The sequence below is a fragment of the Amphiura filiformis genome, chromosome 7 (assembly GCF_039555335.1).
Source record: "Amphiura filiformis chromosome 7, Afil_fr2py, whole genome shotgun sequence".
NCBI classification, from domain to species: domain Eukaryota; kingdom Metazoa; phylum Echinodermata; class Ophiuroidea; order Amphilepidida; family Amphiuridae; genus Amphiura; species Amphiura filiformis.
In genome coordinates, this window is record NC_092634.1 from 46,627,234 (window position 1) to 46,648,126 (window position 20,893).

At 35.5% G+C, this 20,893-nt stretch overlaps 1 protein-coding gene across 1 annotated transcript; it reads right to left on the bottom strand.

The window, feature by feature from the left end:
* Positions 1-274: 274 nt before the first annotated feature.
* On the bottom strand, positions 275-12,077 carry LOC140157895 (uncharacterized). Its single transcript, XM_072181142.1, has 5 exons — positions 12,026-12,077; positions 8,010-8,326; positions 6,782-6,920; positions 4,593-4,892; positions 275-1,314 (listed from the first exon to the last, which is right to left on the bottom strand). Exons 1-5 carry the CDS (start codon positions 12,075-12,077, stop codon positions 1,067-1,069), a joined length of 1,056 nt encoding a protein of 351 aa, XP_072037243.1. The 3' UTR covers positions 275-1,066.
* Between the last annotated feature and the right edge of the window lie 8,816 nt (positions 12,078-20,893).

Consider the following 20,893-nt stretch of genomic DNA (forward strand, 5'->3'; position numbering starts at 1 on the left):
CATGGCATGTTGCCTCATCGACGCTAAGTCAGGTACCGCGTGAGCAAACTCAAAAATAGCGCAAATAGCGCGAGCGTACACAAAAGAAACTTCGCGCGTAAGATAAGCGATGTCGCCGGGTCTGTACGCTGTACCGGCGTCAGCTGAATTCGAGTACGCTTAGAGGGCACAGGCGTGGAAAATTCCAATCTGTGTATTAATAATCTAAGTATACCACACTAATATTATTTGTATAATAAATTACTAGTACCAGGTATGTATCTCTACTAATACATACATACAAAGTTTACCTCGAGTAAAACGTCAAATGGCAAAAATATCAATTTTTAATCATTGGTTGGTATCAGAAGGACATTCCTTGTATTCAAAATGCAATTTGATGTGTCTGATGTGCTCTCAGATCCCACAAAAAATGTGCAAACGTTACTATTCGACCCCTTAAGCGAAAAAAGTGCAAGTTATTAATATTTTTATCACCATTTCTACACGAATAGGCCTATATTGTAAAGAATATTTCACTTTTTATGATATCTTAGAAAATAAATAATGACAAACCATTTTGAACAGTGTCATCGTTTCAATTGGCAATACAATTCTCTTTGCTAATGAATATACTACAAGAAATAACTTGGTGCCCGCACCAGTTTTTGGATCATCTTATAATAATAATTATATAACAAAATTACTTTTATAGTCCTTATTTACGTGCAGTTTATCGTGTTAAAATCAGACATTTACAGTGTGCCCATGCCAGAAGCAAATAATAGTTTTGAGGTGACCCGCTGCATAAACTTTTCTAATTATGCCAACGAATAAAGTTTTAAGTAATAGCCTGAGGAGGTGAGGTGAGGTATCGAAAAACCTCTCTGTGCGTCAGAGACGAGAAAATCGTCATGGACCGAAAAAACCTCTCTGTGTATCGAGAATACCCTACGTCGAATCGTATATCGAAACATCACTATGTATTGACAGACCCCTCTGCATATCGAAAAAACTCGTCAATGTATCAAGACAACCTCTCTATGTAACGGGAGCAACTCAAAAGAGCTTCCTCCAAAATTTGTCGTTAAGAAATTACTATTGCGCGATTGTTTACTTCTCCACCACTTCCCCCAGCCTTTCCTCCGCCAATTCTGCTGGACACTAGATTAAGCTTCTTTTTCTTCAGTTCATCTGGGTAAATAGTACCATCTTTCTTCTTCGCAGAACATACAATGATACCAATGAGTAGCATGATACAGGCGAGACTTCCGATCACTAAACCGAAAATTTCTTCTGGAGACAAGCCACCTGTCGACGGGTGTGGAAGAACATCTGGAACAGAAATCGTTTTAAACATGTAAACTGAGAAGATAATGACCCATTCTTATATATATATAAAAGTTTGTCTGACTGCTCCACCGAATTAAACAGCCCATGCTTATTTCATAAAGCATTGCAAAGCACTATAATATGTGTTACTGACTATCATCAGCATCGACTACTCGGCTATGTATGGTAACCATCTATCTTATGTCATCTTTTATTGGGCAGAATTCTACAAGGTTTGAAAGTGTTTTATGTTTATTCCCTGCAAATTACTACACTCATAGAAATGACTTGTTCGCCTTGTTGGTGCAATTCAAAAGGAGTAAGTTTGGACAACTCAAAAATAGTGTAAAAGTTGCCAAAACAAAATTCATTTTAGTTATCCTAACTTAAAAAATGCTGAAAAAGCTCAAAAAGTTCCGTTAACTAATCAACTTTGTTATGCCCAAAGTTAACACGGTTTGGAAATAAGCTCTTCATTTGGTTTTGTTGTTTCTGCCACAGAGGATCCAAACAGGTATTCCTTTTAGTCCTGTCTACACTCATAGAAATTGTTCGTTGGCATTACTCAGTAAGTTGATGTAAGTCGTTGCGTCAACTTTTTAAGTAATGCCAACTTCTGAATTCAAGTTCAGGGAACTTAGAAAAATAAACAAGGTTCAAAGAACCAATTAGTTGAGTTATTGTAACTCAACATGAGAGTTGATGTAACTCGTTCATATTAAGTTACTCGTACTTATTGTTTTGAGTTATTCCAATTTGGTACTTTGTTACTTATTTCACGTAATTGGATCATTTGCTGCATAATTAGCAGTATTCAAATATTTATTTTTGTAATCAGTGCAAAATTTTGTATACTGTAGCAATTATGCTAACCTAGGCTAGTAGTCAAGTTAGCTCAATCGATAAGGCGTTCGACTATGGTGCGAGAGGTTGCGGGTTCGAACCCTGGCGGTGCCTAGTACGCTCTCGTGGAAAAATTGAGTTAGCTTGAAATTCCCTGGACAAGGAACTCACTGCTTATTTGTCTCGTTTGTAACCCGTACGAAACTCGGGGAGCTGATCCTGGTTGCGAAGGTTATTTGTGGAATGTCTAGGGTGTGCGCTCTTGAAGCAGCAAAGTCCCTGAATTGTTGTTTAATGGTTTATGGAATGATGTGGGGCCATAGTGGTCAGCGAAAACCTGTTAAGTGTGCTGAGGCTTGTGGATCAACGTCTAGGCGTTGTGCCTGTGCGTAGTGCACTATAAATTACTGCGCTTCTTTTTTTTTAGTTTCATTTTCTGAGTTGTAACAACTAAATCAGGTAAGTGCAAATGAGTGCGACCAACATAATGACATTGAGTCAGCGTTACTCAAAATTGCACGCGTTGGCATTACTCGGAAAGTTGACGCAACGACTTACATCAACTTACTGAGTAATGCCAACGAACAATTTCTATGAGTGTAGACAGGACTAAAAGGAATACCTGTTTGGATCCTCTGTGGCAGAAACAGAGGATTGTATTGCATTTCTCAGAATTGAATAAACATCATTTCACTGACAATAAGTAATGACTTGAAATATCCACTTGTTTTATCCCATTGTCACGATTTATGATAGTTAAGTCAAAAAATTCAATAAGTTTTGAACCAGAGTACCTGAAATCGTGTACAAAAACACTTTTTCCGGTAATTCGACTCCAAGAAATCCGAATCTGACATTAATTAGACGTTATAACATAATTTTTTCCCTTAAATCCAAGATGGCCCCCATTTGGTAGAGCGTAAATGTGATTTTTGAATGAGAGCAGATTTCCTGGGGTCGAATTACCGGAAAAAGTGTTTTTGTACACGATTTCAGGTACTCTGGTTCAAAACTTATTTTTTCAAGATGGCGCAGGTGGCCACCATCTTGGATTTCTGGGTAAAAATGAGGTCGTAATGTCAAAGTAATGTCAAATTTGAAATCTTTGTGGTCGACTTATCCAAAAAAGTGTCTTTGTACATGATTTTAGGCCCTCTGGTTCAAAACTAAATTTTTCAAGATGGTGCTGGCCACCATCTTGGATTTCTGGGTGAAAATGATGCCGTAATGTCAAAATAATGTCAGAATCGGAATCCTTGTACTCGACATATCCGAAAAAGTGTCTTTGTGCATGATTATTTGTAAACTGGTTCAAAATTTAAATTTTCAAAATGGTGGCGGCGGCCATTTTGGATTTTCGCCTCTAGCGAAAAATGCCGGGATTTTCGCGAGGGACATGGAGGCTATTTTTTTTCTAAATGGTCCATAGAAGTCGAATCAAACCTTACTAGCCAGAGAGTGGTCACCAAATTGAAGTTTTGGAATTAACTATGAGGGCAGTGTTCGTGGACTTAACATAGTTTGCTACCAAAACTGGGTTGGACTTAAAACGTTTTGGAAAAAAGTCTATGCTTTGTGTGTTAATATATCGGTATTTTACTATTTAAAAAAAACAACGACACACATTGCTGGATAGCCCTAGTTACATTTCAATTTTGAAGGTGGGTGGATTTAACACGGTTTGGAAATAAGCTCTTCAAATGTTAACATAACATATTTTGCGACGATAAAATTTGACGATACTTTAGTGTGTATGATGGTATGTCTAGTTGAGTATTCAACACATTTTACACGTATTGCAGTCCTGTATTGTCTAGTTGTGATGTAGCCTATATTAATTCTTTGCTCTTCAGTTCCTTTCACACAAAAAGTCGTATTCGCATCGCGAGGTTTTAAAAACTTATTTCTATTTAGATATAAGACCAATGATCTTAAGACAATTTTATGGACACAGTCACTTCTGGACTACGGTATTCGTCTGCGAAAAAAAAAATTCGAACAATTGTACTTTCAACTCCTAAGCAAGTCTTATGGTATTTGAGATACATTTGAAAGTATGTAAAATATCATTTTACACTTTTGGCCATAGTGTATGAACCACAGCACATGCAGAGCTTACATAGTATAGTCGGCAAACTGAATATCACGAAATATTTCCTATAAATTAATAAAGCTTGGCCATTTTAATGAAATCCATTTACTTCCAGGTGTTATATCATTTTATTGCTGTTATTTAGTTCAGCCAGTGTGAATAATATCATTCTTCTTAACTTTCAAGTTTGCGTTATTTTCGGGCCTTATTTGCTTCGTTGCTGTCACCTTTTATAGGACAGAAATGTATTTGGGGTCAAAGCAATTACAAGGTCTGAAAATGTGACCAGCGTATTTCAAATTGTTTTATTTCCTGCAAAATGACTAGACAAGACTCAAAGGCATACCTATTACGGGTGATGTAGGTTCCTCTGGTGTTGGTTCTTCTGGTTGTGTAGGTCCCTCTGTTGTTGGTTCCTCCACTGTAGGTTCCTCTGTTGTTGGTTCCTGTGGTGTAGGTTCCTCTGTTGTTGGTTCATCTGGTGTATTTTTCTCTGTTGTTTGTTCCTGTGGTGTAGGTTCCTCTGTTGTTGGTTCCTCTTGTGTGAGTTCTTTTGTTGTTTGTTCCTCTGGTGTATTTTCCTCTGCCTCTGTTGTTGGTTCCTCTGGTGTAGGTTCCTCTGTTGTTGGTTCTTCTGAAGGTTCCTCTGTAGTTGAAAGAAGGAAACGAAGAATGAAACGAAATATACTGCAGCCCTGTATAGTTTAGTTGCTGCAATGCAGAACACTCCTTTGCTATTCAGTTCCTTTCGCACAAGCTACAAAATTTGAATTCACATACACTCTTAAGACGATTTTTGAATAGAAATATGTCAAATTTGATAAGGAAAACTATTCACCAAACTCAATTGAATGCAATTGAATTGAACATAATTGGGTATGTGAACATGTTAAAAACACTCTCGTAGCCAGTCTCGCTTAGGTACACGGAAACTCTCTATTATTATAGAATGAATAGATTCTTGTCAAAAATGACTTCTCAGAGGGATCAAAACAGAATCTTGTCAAAAGGAAATGGGTAATCTTGTGAAATAATGAGTTGGCGATCTAGTCACTTTCAATAGTTACTTGTTATAAGATTATCGATTCATAATGATAATATACCTTATATCTCATCAAAACGAACAGTTTTTCAGTGTGTTATTGCGCGTTGCAAGTCGGCATGACGTCCAATGACGACATTTCAGGTGTACTCGCAAAGGCCTATGGGATTTACCGAACAGGTCAATAATCGATGTAATTGATGTGCTACTAAACACTAGTGCTCAGTAATATCTTTTCATTCTTGCCGATTTTTTGCTTAAAACAATGAATAAATATTGTTTAACATTATCTTTATTTGTCCGAATATTGGTTTTAAATTTGGTCAAAGTGTTCCTAATTGATTACCTAGCTGCCCTAATTTGTGATGCGATCAAGCGAAATCAGTCGGAACTCGGAAATATTAATTTTGAGATATAGCCATACAAAGGAAACATTTCCTTTTGTTTCCTGTTGTTTTGGAAACTCTTTAATTGCTCATATCTTTGGAACTGGTTGTTCAATTTCAATAGGATTTTCTGCAAAATTCAGATTTGTTAATGCCTTTTACTATCCTATAAGAAACTGAAAATTTAATATTTCCGAGTTCCGACTGATTTTGCTTGATCGCATCACATTTGCATGTGTTGCGAGTCGCAATGACTTAAGGTCAAATACACCTTTTCCAATTTGTGCGATTTGCTTTTAAAAAAAAAGGCATATTGATCAGTATATGCCTACTTCGCCCTACTGTATTTATCTGTTTGAAACATGCTCAGAGCATGTTTCCTGAAAATGCCTCACAATCCACCTTAAGGGATGGGGTATGAACGTTTGGACGGTATTTATTGTGGGACATTAGAGCACATCAGACATATCGAATTGCATTCTGAATACGAAGAATGTCTTTCTGATATCAAATAATTTTGATTTTTGAAATTAGCAATGTAATACACATTTTATGGCAAATGATTAAACATTGATATTTTTGATATTTAACAGTACTCAAAGTAAACTTTATAAATCTGGTGATTTATACTTAAAGTGTATGTAGGTGGGATGAAAAGCCGACGATCAATTGAAAATTTTGACCTTTCGTATTGAAGATATGATTTTTTTCCCAAAACACCAAAAAAAAAATAGGTCTTTTGGGAAAAAATCCATATCTTCAATATGAAAGGTCAACATTTTCAATTGATCGTCGGCTTTTCCTTCCAGCTATACACTTTAAGAATATATCATTAGATTTATAAAATTTACTTCGAGGACTGTTATATATCAAAAATGTGAAAAATATCAAATTTTAATAATTTGTCATAAAATTTGTACTATATCGTGAATTTCAAAAAATGAAAATTATTTGATATCAGAAAGACATTCTTCGTATTTAGAATGCAATTCGATATGTCTGATGTGCTCTCATGTCCCACAAAAAATACTGTCGAAACGCTCAAAACGCTCATTCCAGATCCCTTAACGAAATGGAATCTAACCATAACAACCAATAGAATCTTACCATAACAACCAATGACCTCTAAGCGTAGTGTTATCCATTCATTCCATTGTATAGGTATAATACGCAAGAACCTGCCGTTAATTGACCTGGGGAACGTGATGTTCGCAACTGTATTTCTATCACTGTTGGCATCAAATGTCTGAAAGAGTTTTAAGAAGACAATATCAAACAGGTTAATACAGTATTATGACGCGCCTATTTTACTGTGATGTCACTCTGCTATGCTGTTTGATGCAGACGAGGCATTTTGAAGGTATTTCGTCTCTGACCAGAAGTAAACACTTAATGATCTTTGAACGCAAATATGTGAACACCCTATAGACACTGCCTATGTCAATTTATGTGTACAAATGGTGTCATCCTGCTATGTTGTTTGTGGTAAAATACGCATTTTGAATGTATTTCGTCTTGGACCGGTCAAGTCAAGTGTAAGTGGTACCATTGCCTCAATATGGTCGCACGCACACAAACCATTTAAAATTCCAAGGCGGCGCCCAAGGTCATGAAGGTGGTTTGTGCAACTTATTTGAATAAAATGAATAAACAATACAATGACCTGCGACGATACAGTTAGACACGCCTTATGTATAAATACAAACACCTAATAATAAAGTCGCCTAATTGTACAACTATTGTAGGTGTTGATCATAGGACTTCATGAACATTGATTGGTAAAATTTTCCAATATGTCATCGCTCAAATTGGACACTCAAAAAGCGTCCCCATTTAAAAACAAGTGGTCATGGTCGTAGGAAATGAATGATTCTTGAATCGATCTTGAGAAATGTCCCTCTGTCATCTTAGGACAATCTTAGGATGGGAGTTTGCCTGATGAGCAAAAAAATCCCCCACCCAACTCTGCATAAAGATATACATTATACGACCCAACCCCCAACCCCTACCAACCGGTGCGTCTCTTAGAACTAGCCAATAGTGTCCTCCTATATGGCTGCCATTTCAATTGATAAATACAGGGTGTATCAAAATGATTGGTACCCATCAATATCCTGTGAGTATGGACAAGATTGCCACATCAAAATGCAGCATAGCAGCTACCTTATTTGTAGATTTATGCTATAAAAGTTCATAAAACTATCAATTGTAGTCATTTCAAGAGGATCTGATGTTGAATTTGGAAATGGATCTTATTAGACGTGTAGAGTTAAGCGTATACCTTAGGCATGTTTACCCTATCGGCCATATATCGGCCTAACATATGCAGGCTTACCTTAGGTACATCACTTTCCATAATGAATACCAATGAATTTTCTGTATCACCACATTGTATCTGCAGCATTGTCACCCATTCATCATGTTTATCATATGCACTTCCTTGTGTGAGTAACCCTGTTATAGTGACTGTATCTAGGAAATCAACTTGAATCCACGGATCAGATGGATTTACCTCCTTTGTTGACCAATTGTTAGCTCTGTGAAGTCTGGCTTCATGCGGAGGATGGTCAGTGTAAAACTCAGAGCCTGATGTAATTTGTCCATCTCTTACCACTCCACTTTCAATTCCAAGAGGAACAGCGCACTCCGCATCTGTAATTCATGGACATCTTAATATCAAACAGGTTGTACAGCGTTGCAAGGATAAGGTCTAGTGAAAATAGTACTAAATTGAGAACTTTAATAAATAATTAATATTAGTCTTATTTTTACTTGGAGTTGGTAATGATTATAAAAATAATTTTAATACTGAAACCACTATCAATTCGCTATGTATATTAGATAAAGCCATAATGTACGATCTTATAATATGTTCTTGCATGATTTTTGTGGAGCACGGTGGCCGACTCATAATCGGAAGGTTGCGGGTTCGAGCCCCGGCGACGCCATCGTGTTGTGCCCTTGAGTAAGGCACTTTATCACAGTTACTCCTCTCCACCCAGGTGTATAAATGGGTACCGGCATTCTTAAATGCTGGAATTTGAAAGGTAACAGACTCGCTGTGGATTATATGGAGGAGTCTGGCCCAATCGCCAATGAAAGAGAGATGGGCACTCCGATCACTGTTTATACAGGACAGAAACCATTCCCGACAATTATTATTACTTGTATTAGTTCAGCATTTAGAGTATAGAAGAACAAATTTTAAGTTTGAAGGAAATCGCACATTATGACTTTAACTAAACCCGGAGATTTTGATTGGCAGACTTTCTGATGAGATTCTTTTGATGGTATCAGTTTTTGATCCAAGATCCGGCAATGTCCAAGATCCAGTCTACCAAAGGGAAAAACCCCATGTTCTACCACAGTCTTAGTCTAAGTCCTGACGACAATGTTTTCATTATCCTAGCTGCAGTGCTAGTGTTTTACAAATGGTCCTCTATGTTGACCATAATCTCCTCTCTCAGAGATCTCTTGAGCAAGCTTTCTGCTCCACTTGACAGACAGGTAACACACAATGTTAGTTCAGCAAAATACCACAGTTCGTTGATGGAGATATTTCAGTCTGTAACTTCTTTGAGTTAACAAGACAATCACGCGCTATTGGCTTTCACTACCGGCTTTGGCGCATTTTATTCTCTCCACACACAAGAACCACCAACCGAAGTTTGAACACTTCAATTGCGCTAGCTTTTGTACTACCACTGGCTAACATAAATTTCACAGAATTCCCTGTTATAACTCTACACTCCTCTCGAATCCTTTAATCTCCAGGTTTTATATCTAATTTATAACCATTCCAGAACATTCATCCATATATATGGCACATTACATCATTTCTTAAAATAGCTCATTACCTCAACACAAACTAATCAGAACCATTCACCTGTATACACGATTACTGTAATAGCGCCACCACTTTTCTAGAAACTTCTGGGGCAATCATGATCATTATAGTGGTATACATTATGTATGATCTTTTCCTAGCATTTTCCATTCAGTTGCCAGAACAATGGAGATAAATATCAAAACAAGTCTCAGGACAACCATGTTGAGTTTTTGATCATTTGGCATCTAAATCATATAGTTTCACCTAATATTAGTGGCATTTAATTGTGAGAGTTCCGATATGAGAACATTCTACACTGCAAAATATATCATGTGACCCGATCAAGCACAATAATGACAAATCATGTTGTAGTCGAAATATTGGTGATTTAAACAATAAATATGATAAAGAACATGGGGATTGAAATGGGGGGGATACTATGACAAAGAATATTAATGCAGTCATGGTATAAGGTATGAGGAAGATTCATTTAAATCAGTGATTTGCTCATTTGGAAAATCTTATAAATCATAAAAAAAATATTTGTTTACACCTTTTTTAGCTGCATTAACATACCCTATATAAATGATTAAGCCACAAGCTATTTAAAGACAAAATATGACATTTGACATAAAACTGGAAAAAAATTTAGAAATGTATATTTGAATGGCCCACAACTTTGTCAAATTTTCATTTCAGAAATAGATAATAACAATTCTAATTACTTTTCCTTCACTTTTTTAAGCATTTGTTTGCACTTTCGCTGGGATCATTGAATCGATAATTGAATGTACCTGCTTAACTTGTTTTTACTTGCAACAAATATAGTTTCGCTTTCTTGTTACGAATAAAACCTGACAAAGACATACATTATATTATTATAAAAAGTTCAATTAATGGTTAGATATTGACCAGCTTATTATTGTTGAAACACTATAAATTTTGACTTATATCGGAATTACTGAAATTGCCACAATAATCAGCTCGTCGCTAGGGACCTTTCAAGGATATCAAGGATACAGTTCGTAATGGTATACCGAAATGTCAAAAAAGCAAATAATTATTATAATTATAATGATTATTTTTTCATGAACTGGGTCGGGTTAAAAAGATAAAGAAACGATCCACCTTAGTACTTGGTCGAATCGCAATTGACTTTAACAAAATTTTAATAATGTACTTCTGTAATTGAGTAATAAGAGCGACACCTTAAGCATTAATGTAGCGTTTCATCATAACATGTATTTAAATTTGACGAATATATCATCCACGTGCGAGCCGAATCTTTATTTTTTTTAATGAACTGGGTCAAGTCTAGGTAAAAAGAAACGATCCACCTACTTTGTCGAATCTCAATCGACTTTAACGACAGACATATGACCCATAATCACGTACAATCGATAAAATGTTAAGTAATGTCTACGTACAATCATTAACATGTTAATTAAATGTCTACGTTCAATTATTATTAAAATATTAATTAATGTCTACGTGGTTGTTTGAAATTAAACCAAGACAATAATCAACAATGATCAACAATAATCTACAATGAACAAGAGTTTTCGTATACACCAAGATTGCAACATGGTTACTTGCACCCTTTTCTTTTTCACGAGACGAGACGCAATCAACAGTTAAGAAAATAGCAGAAAAATGAGCTGGGTGTCAAATTAGAAACAAAAAGAAAAGGTAATTCGTCTTCAGCATCACCATCTGCTGAAGACGCTAGTCGAACTAGTGAAAACGTTCCAGATGAGCAAAAAATAGTGTAGTGTTGAGATTAAACTCTTCCATTACCTTTTCTTTGACACGAAGCTCATTTTTCTGCTATATTCTAAGCTGTTGATTTCGTCTCGTCTCGTGAAAAATAAATGACAGCGGTACCTTCAGTGCATTAGTCCTGTCAACATAAAATTTATAATTATGTTTAGGCTATTTCATAAATTTTCATATAAGAATAATTATGAAATGAACTATATAGCATTTTTTAAATAACTATATAAATAACAAAACACTGAATTTGTTATACACACTTACAAAAATGAACAATGCCCGTATTCGTCGAAAATGGAAAGTGTGTATTTTCTCCGAAAGGTTTTATCCGAAAGGTCATTATCCGATCAGAAGGATCGTTTTTTTTCGCCGAAATTTGGATTAAAACTCTTTAATAGCAAAGGTTAAATTATAATTGTTTAATTGCAATACACATTGGTCACTTTCGAAATAATGACCCCTCGGAATAATATAATTTCGGAGAAATGGACTTTTGGAGCGAAAACCTTTCAAATGAAATTTTTTTGAGAAACAACTGACACTTCCCGCAAAAACCCGTCGGAGCAAAAAAAACACACTTGTCATTTTCGTAGCAATGATCCTTCGGAAAAATAACCTTTCGGAGAAAAGACGTGTCCGTAAGATACCTTTCGGATAAATGACAGATCAAAGACCGTTCAGAATAAGTACTTTCGGAGCAAACTCCGTTCGGAGCAAAAACACTTCGGGATACAGATATGCAACCATACCTAGGATTGCAGGAGTATAGATGGCTGGTATGTAGAATAGAGAATTAGCCATTTTTACATGAAACGTGAAATATGAACTTAACGGCATTTGGTCCAAACTAAGTTATATAGTATGGTGTCTAGAAGGTGAAAGCTATTCCGAATCGGTCAATCGTAGAATTCTCGTACATCGGTCCTTTTTTATTATGACGAAATGAAGTCGCACTTGTCATGACATCTATTTGTTTTGTTAACATTTAGATGATTATATTGCGAATTTTCAAATTTTACGACGGGGTTTCGAACGGGCAGATTGTCTCATTGCAACTGCAGGCTTATATTCCAGATATTACACAAATATATTCCTTTTTAACTAACTTGATGAGTGGCTTAGTGCAATATTTAATCAAAATGTTACGTCCAATGTGCGTGCATGCATATCCACAATGCTTTCAAAGCTGGGTTGTATTATACAAATTGAATACAATATTGCAACGTGAATCAGACGTGGGAACGGATGAATGCCGTCTCACGTAAGCCGTACATCGTAAACCGTAAACGCTTCTTCTCAATCTCCATAATAAACCTACCTTGCCCTGATACGATATCAGTATGCTGTAACACAAATATAAATATGCTAATTGTCAAAATGACACGGTGAGCGAGAAACATGGACAACATTTTTGCACCACTACCAATCTTGCTTCTGCTGCTGAAGTTGTATACATTCTATTATATCAGGGGGGACACTAAATTCACGTGTTTTTTACTGTAACCAACGCCAACCTATGACAAATTCCGCTGGCTTGCGAGCGAGAAATCGAGGCAAGTTATTGATCGGTTATGGATAATTCACATATCGACCCCTTCTTAAAACTATAATTAAGTTTATAATATCACAGTATACATTATGTTGTATTGCAATAAGGTATTGGCGACATACCAAAATGGCAACATACATGTGCGTGCCTATGTAGTCATTTCTTGATACATGTGCGTGCCTATGTAGCCATTTCTTGATTGTAGCTATAGATTAGCTTGGTATCGTATGTAGCAGATACTCATGAATGATGCCTTTAAAGCATGGCGATAACACTAATTTACAACGAAATAAAATAAAATTAAATGGGTTGACAAAGGCCGCAAAAGAAAGAAAAATGGAATTTAACCGTCACTAAAAAGTTGAATTTGTTATAAAAACGTTTTATACCCTTTATACACGGTGCACAACTTCTAAGTTCCCCCTAATACTTTTTAAAATAAGTCGAAAAATATTTTACGAAATGTAAAACTGTAAAAAGATATGTTTAGCCCTATTTGTTTAACCCCTGTGGACCAATTTATAGCGTCACACATCATTTGTCATAAAATTTGGATTATATCGTGAATTTCAAAAAATGAAAATTATTTGATATCAGAAAGACATTCTTCATATTCAGAATGCAATTTTGATATGTCTGATGTGCTCTCATGTCCCACAAAAAATACTGTCGAAACGCTCAAAACGCTCATTCCAGATCCCTTAATATAACCCGACATTTAAACCTTTTCTAACCTTTTGCGAACAATGTCGAAAACGTTTTGTATTTGCTAGGAATTCCAGCGGCACCAAGAATCCTTTGGTCCTAATTTTGTCTGGTATGTCTCTAATTAAGCTTAAACAACCTATTTATATCACCGATCGATGTTCATTTTGATTTTCTCGTTAGATTTTAATATCATACGGGGAAAGGCAAGTTATATTAAAATCAATGCTTTGTTATTTAATTTTGAAATGTCGTCAACATGTACTAGCATGTCACTTCAATTTGTTTATAATTAAATATATAAATGGTACTTAAATAAGTATTTCGTGATCCTAGCATCCTCTTTTTATCCCTGTTTTTATGACATTTTTCAGTAGATATCCACGAAAAAAGCTTATTCCCAAAATTTCAGTGGATTCCGATTTTGCGTTTGCGAGGTATGCATGATTATTTGTATTTCACAGCTGCATAGACAATGTGTTTTAATTTCGTAACGTAATTCAAATTTCAAGATATTTTTTCTAAACGAATTAATCTGCAAGAATTTGTTGTACATAAGCATTATGTAGCCAGAGGTTTTATGTGGTATAAAATATATCAACTTTTTTTTGAGAAAAGTGTGTGGGGGTGTGTGGGGTGGGGGTGTGATGCTGTGGATCACAAAATGCTCTTTTAATGGCTGAATCAACTTGCATCCAGTAAATCTTACAAACACTAATTATTTGTCAAAAGTCTGAAATGATTTAAAACCAACAACAACCAAAATCAAAACAAGGGTGTCTTTAACAGTTTCTTGAAAGTGTTGTAGATTAGACATGTGTTGTGGTAGACATTCCATGTTTTGACAGCAACAATAGGAAACGTGTGTTCTCCAGCAACAGAGTTGAATATTTTGTGTCAATTGCAAGACGTGATGGATCATGAGCAGGCGAGCAGTAACATAAATTTGAAAATTTGAGCAAAATACCGTATGGAGGTGATTGATTGTTAAGTGCTTTGTACACAAGAAGCAAGGTTTTAAAAAGTTATTCGCTATGCCACAGGAAGCCAGCAGTTTGATATTAATGGCGCAGCTTCAGTTCGATGACCAGCAGCATAATACAACACGTGCTGTACATTACGTATGCTTACAGTTTTATCAAATCAGACCCTTATAGATGTTTTATACGAAAACGCAATGAAAAATAAATAAAAAAAAATAAAATATTGACCTGTTTGCAAGATCAGTTGTAGGACCTATCAAATTTAAAAATGACTTACATGTTGCATAATTAGGGCAAAATCATGGGCTACCTTGACATAAACCAGAATTTGAATCAATGAGGTGTATAATGGCCATATTATTTTCTTGACCATTATCAGTCCGGTCCGACTGCCTGCCTAGGAAACATTGCTGGGCCCGGCATGCCTGGTGTCCCACAATTCAATGCTCTATTTCAAATAACGCATCATTATTTTTTGGGTTAGAGTAAGACGTAGGTAAAATATATAATAATAGAGAGATTGCGATTTTCAAACGTAGCATCGAACGTGCGTGGAATCTATTCAAAATCCCGTCACAGGAGAATGGTTTTGAATAGATTCACGTTCGATACGTACGTTTGGAAATCGCAATCTCTCTATTATCAATGGATGTACAATCAGTGGTATTTTTCATCTATCTAAATAAAATAAAGGTAATTTTCATATCTAAATTAAATTTTCAAAACACCGTTAGAAATTGTTTTTATTATTTTCCTCCTGGTGACATTTTTTTTCGACTGGTGAAAAATTGTTAAATTATACCACCGATCTTTGGTAAAATCACCATGAACAATTAGGGCTTAGTCTGCCAAATTCGAAAGAGTTACCAAAGTTGCTCGTGTCCATGGCTGATTTTACCTACTTCGAGGTCCACCTAAGTTATTATGACGTGTGTTTTTTTAAATCTTTTTGGTGAGTTTTTTTTCTTTCTTACCTTCCTTCAATTATATACATCCTAGTTCTTAATTATGTATCCTAATGCTTTGCCTTCCACTCAAGATAATAAAAATAAGTCAATACTAGTATTCGAAAGACAAATCAAAGTAGAATAAGCGAGTTCGTGTTATTTTTTTATTTATTTTGAAGAAAACGTTGTGATGTTTCAGATATTTACATTATTTTTCAGCTGTTGTTTTAGTTTACAAATTGAGATAAAATTGACAAGTATGTTTGAAATATTTTGTGCTTAGAACCGTTCTCTAAATCTGTAAAGGTTTTGAATACTTTATTACGTTATCTTTTCCAAATTTCTTGCAAGATCTGATGTATAATCTTCCCGGTAATAAGGCAAAGTGCGTTCACAGGTGATTTGTTTCAGCCGACACACGACGAGTGAATGACTTGACAAGACTCAGCCATCTCTGTATCGTGCTTACATAATTATGGTTTTAAGTTTAGCCACCTTCAAGTGATAATTAATAATAATAATAATAATAATAATAATAATAATAATAATAATAATAATGATAATAATAATAATAATAATAATAATAATAATAATACGGTAATGCATTTATAATGTGCCATCTATCTAGACAACCTATTCCGAGGCGCAAACACTGAACAATTAAACATTAACACACAATTATAAAAACAGTCACAAAGAAGTCAATTTTCATAAGTAATCTTTTAACAAATGAGTTTTTAAAGTCTTTTTGAAAACATTAAGTTTGAGTCACAAAAACGCAGATTTAAAGGAAGCAAGTTCCAAAGTGTAGGTGCACAAGCATAGAAGGCCCGGGTGCCAAATGAAGAAGAAGTCCGAGGAACTGAAAGATGACGCTTATCTAATGATCTAAGGTCACGTGATGAAAAATATACAATGATGAGTTCACTGATAAAAGATGGTGCCATGTCATGGAGCGCTTTCCAGGTGAGAAGACGGAGTTTGAAATGAATGCGATACCGAATTGGTAACCAATGCAGACGTTGTAAGACGGGTGAAATATGAACAAATTTTCTAATTTAATTAACATGATTAAGGGCTCGACACAATTTCAGTTTCGACTGGTACAGAAAGCCTTCGACATGTTCAATGACGTCTTTAAAGCGTGTCGATATCGCTGATTTAAGATAAAATAAATCAACGGATTAACAGAGGAATTAATCACCATGAAATTAAGAGAAAGTCCATTTAACACTGGATTTTGTCCGTCGTTAAAAAGACGTATTTCAAACAATGAGTATAGAGAATTGTTAAATATAATAAGAGCAAAAGTGGTAGAATACAAGCAAAATATCAAACCATTTACAATCACCATAATGGATGCTTGGCGAATAGTTTTCTCCAAAGCTGCTGATGTTTGCAATACTGTATTACGCTTTCTTTTTATAAGTACTTGCAGGGTTCGAATATACATGAAACAGTTACTCACTAAAACCAGTAGAATAATCAACGTGGCTAAAAGATCACAGAGTTGAACAAAAAAGCCACGATTTGGAGAATTGAATTCTGGCAGGTGTATTGAATTTGGGTAATCATTAAATTCAGGATCAGTTGGCCACAAAACACATGTTAGCGTTGCACCCAGATAATATTGTAATATCGGCAATGATGACCCGAGACTTACCACCAAGGCAACACAAATCAGTTTCAGAGTGCGCTTCAATCCTTTGAGGAGATGGTGTCTTATTGGATGGCAAATTGCAAGATATCGTTCTAATGATACGAGTGTTACAAAAAATAAGGAACATAGGAAACAAAACCAAGTTAGGACCAAACCAATAATACTAGTAAAGGTGTTGATATTGCCGTAACGAATTGGATAGCTAAAAACATCAGGAAGGAAACTGATGCAGAGAGTCAGCAACAAGCTGAGATCAGTACAAGCTAAACCGGCTAGGTATATGTATGTAGCTGTATGTAAAGACGGTACTCGTATCACAGTCCAAATGAATACGATGTTACCTGTAAAACCTATAAAGATTACGCATGGCCAGATAAATGTAAATAGGATGATTTCAGTTGGAAGATATATGAAGAGACTTAAAGTTGTTGCATTCCGCAGATCTTTTGTGGCCGTACATGTTGAATTCATGGTTTGGAGATGTATACCGCGATGACACGAAGTCTGTCAATAGATACCATTCATCTATCACTTCCACTCATCCGTATTTATACTAGTTATTAAGAAGATGAGGATACATCGCGCATCTTCACAGTTCCTATACCTCCGGGAAGTCGACATCTCTTCCAAGTTTCAAGATACCATCAAAAATGTTGTTTTTCGCTTCTTTTACACATCCCTGTCAAAACTACACTTACAGTTTGTAATACCTCTATCATGCGTGATTTGAGTAGAAATGAACATTGCTGAGGCGTGGCACCAAAATACGTGGGCGAGGAAAATGCCTACTGTATTGTCACTCATTTAAAAACATGATGCTAACTTGACAACATTGAATACCGTTTTCCATAATATTTTGGCAATCGTGTTTCAACTTACTTCATCAGATCGATGTTTAATCAGAGTGCTGAGGATAATATCCAACTATTGGATAGTATCACCAGTATCCAATGATTACTATTAAATATCAACATGATTAGATACATGTGAAACTCATTTTCCAGACGAGAAACAAATTATTATGCCACCAAGGTCGTCGGACACGGTCGCCAGGCTACCATAAGCCTAATATAATAATAAGCTACTATTTCAATATTCACTCACACGCCACGGCCCTGCTAAGTGCTAACACTTCAAAGTGTTCATAGTTCTGGTCGCTAGGGTTCAACTCCCCGCACAGGCATGGCATACTACGTAATATGTATCATGTTCGCTTCCATCCAGCGATCAATAACCTGAAAAACCCATATGTAATCCAATTCAATGCACAAGCTCATACACCTGTGGTTATTTGATGTTACTGCTTACAATAGAAACATTGATCAATAATGAACGTTGGTCAAAAGACGAGCTTACTGAAGTGAAAAATTATGTACATGCAGAATCATCATTTATGCATATTGCCTTGAAAATCATAAAAAGCGATTACTTGATCAACTCAAATGATTTTATTAGCGTTATTTATAAACCATATTTCAATATTTCTAAATGTTTTATATGTCTTTTGACCCAGAAATGTATGTATTTGATGCGAAATCGTGATGAAAAATAATATTTTACCAGTCAGATTCAGAAAGAGAAAATCTCATTACACTCGTTAATTACATCACAATCCAAATATCATGAATATAGATGTTCAAGTTCATAGAGAATGTTACAAACTGTTGTATGTTTTGCTATTTTGTTTTCTCTGTAGGGAATGTGTTTTATCGTTAACATCGGATATGAAAAACTATCAAAAATACAGCACAAACGGGCATCACTATTTGTGTGCATAATACAAATTTACGAATTATATAGAGGTGACATATGACACTTATAAAAGCTGTATCTTGAAAAGGAGATTACTCTGATGCTAGAATTTCGGCATGGAGACTCATGTGAAATGAAGAAAATACTCCTGATTGATTTTATGTGTCTTTTGAGCTTTAAATGTTTCAAAATGCCAAAATCAACAAAATTCGAGTAATTATGATGTCATCAACATGACATTAATATTCATGAGGAATAATTATTGCTCCCTCAATTAAGAAATGATTAACAAATGGTTGGATTTAATCGCACGACCTTCTAGTAACTGTATCTAGAAATTTATGATAGCTACTTGTCAATTTTTGCCGGAAACAAGCTTTTCTATGGTTACTGACCAGCTCATTAGTGCGGTTCATCAGACATTGGGACATTCTTTACCGTGGGATTAATACCGCCCTCTGTTGATGACAGGGCTTCGAACTCTTATCAAGGCGATATAAGAAATGCAGGCCCGTGACGCATTATGAACAATTCGTTCATATCCAATAGAATTCATTTTAGCCAAGTTCTGTTAGTTTAACAGCTTTAAGGTTTGACACTATTTTAAAGTGTTGCGATTTGGTAGTTCACAACATCTTGCGAATGGTAGTCAGCTTTGGCAAAAATCGCATTGCTCATTTCATAGCGAGTGTGTAGAAGAATTCAAATATCACAGATATACTTTTGTAAGTCCTGTGGTTCTTAAGTTATGTTGTAGGAGGGATGAAACACCGGCAACACTTACATAAACGTATATAACTCATTAAAAACGTTAAATCAAGTAAGGTTTGGAAGTATATGGTTTGTAGAATGAACTTTTGCAAAACATCAAAGTGTTATTGTTTAATAATATATTGATTTACATAATGAAAAGCGATATTTTTAAATCTGCTTCGACCAACAGTACCTTGTCTACCCTTAAACTGTTTATTCTTGATTATCAACGTAATTTGTTGAAAGCATTTATCCATTCAGGCGAGTAATTTCGTATTGAATTTCCAATAATTGCATCGCTTGCGTAAATATGTGTAGCACACTATTAAAATCAGGTTTACCATGATTACAGGTAGACGTCTGGACGAATTAATGTTCTCTGCATTTTATGAACTATCAAGAATTTTGGAAGCTTTTTTGGACAGTGCTTGGATAGAATGTATGAATGGACAAGCTGTATCCTGATTGGAATTGATAATAACTGTTATGAATTTATATTGCCTGTTGTAAAAGGAGGAGAACGGAATGAAACAGGGGCAGTGGCATTTTGTTTGAAGCTTAGGTCATGAATAGAACGTGTGTGACAACATTTGACCTCCGAAATGCAACAAACGTATTTCACTTTGTTTACCTACCAATTGAGATGATTTTATTCACAATTATCTGGCCATGTGCAATCTTTGTAGGGTTTACCGGCAACATTATCTTCATTTGGACAGTTATTAGAGTACATTCTCTACATACGTCTACATACATCTTTTTAGCGAGTTTATCCTGTACGGATCTCGGCATTTTGATGGGTATTTGCATCGATTTTTATCCGGATGTTTTTAGTCACCAAGTTCGATATCGCAAAATAGATACGTTACATGCTGTTGCAACATTTCTATCGTGGTTTGGTTTTGTTTCCTCCTTGTTTCATGTGACACTCGTGTCATTAGAAAGATACCTGGCAATTTGCCACCCAATAAGACATTACCTCTTGAAAGATTTAAAACGAACACGGAAATTGATTTGTACGATATTAATACTAAGCATATGTTTCTCTATGCAGGCAGTACTTTATCACCAGGATTATTCATCGGTGTTTTGTGGCCAGCGGATCCTAAATTTTCAACTTATCCAAGTACACTAAAAATGCCTGCACTCGATTCCCCACATCGCGGCATCTTCGTGAAAATGACGGACTTGATTGCCGCTTTGATAATCATAATAGTGTTAGTGTGCAATTATTTCATGTATATAAAAATCTTGCAAGCGCTTAGGAA

What these genes read in the sequence shown, in the direction of transcription:
- LOC140157895 (XM_072181142.1), bottom strand. Translation starts at nt 12,077, where the DNA reads ATGGCTAATTCTCTATTCTACATACCAGCCATCTATACTCCTGCAATC. An exon ending in CTATACTCCTGCAATCCTAG is followed by an intron (nt 8,327 to 12,025) that starts GTATGGTTGCAT and finishes CATGAATTACAG; the next exon opens with ATGCGGAGTGCGCTGTTCCT. An exon ending in TGGAAAGTGATGTACCTAAG is followed by an intron (nt 6,921 to 8,009) that starts GTAAGCCTGCAT and finishes AAACTCTTTCAG; the next exon opens with ACATTTGATGCCAACAGTGA.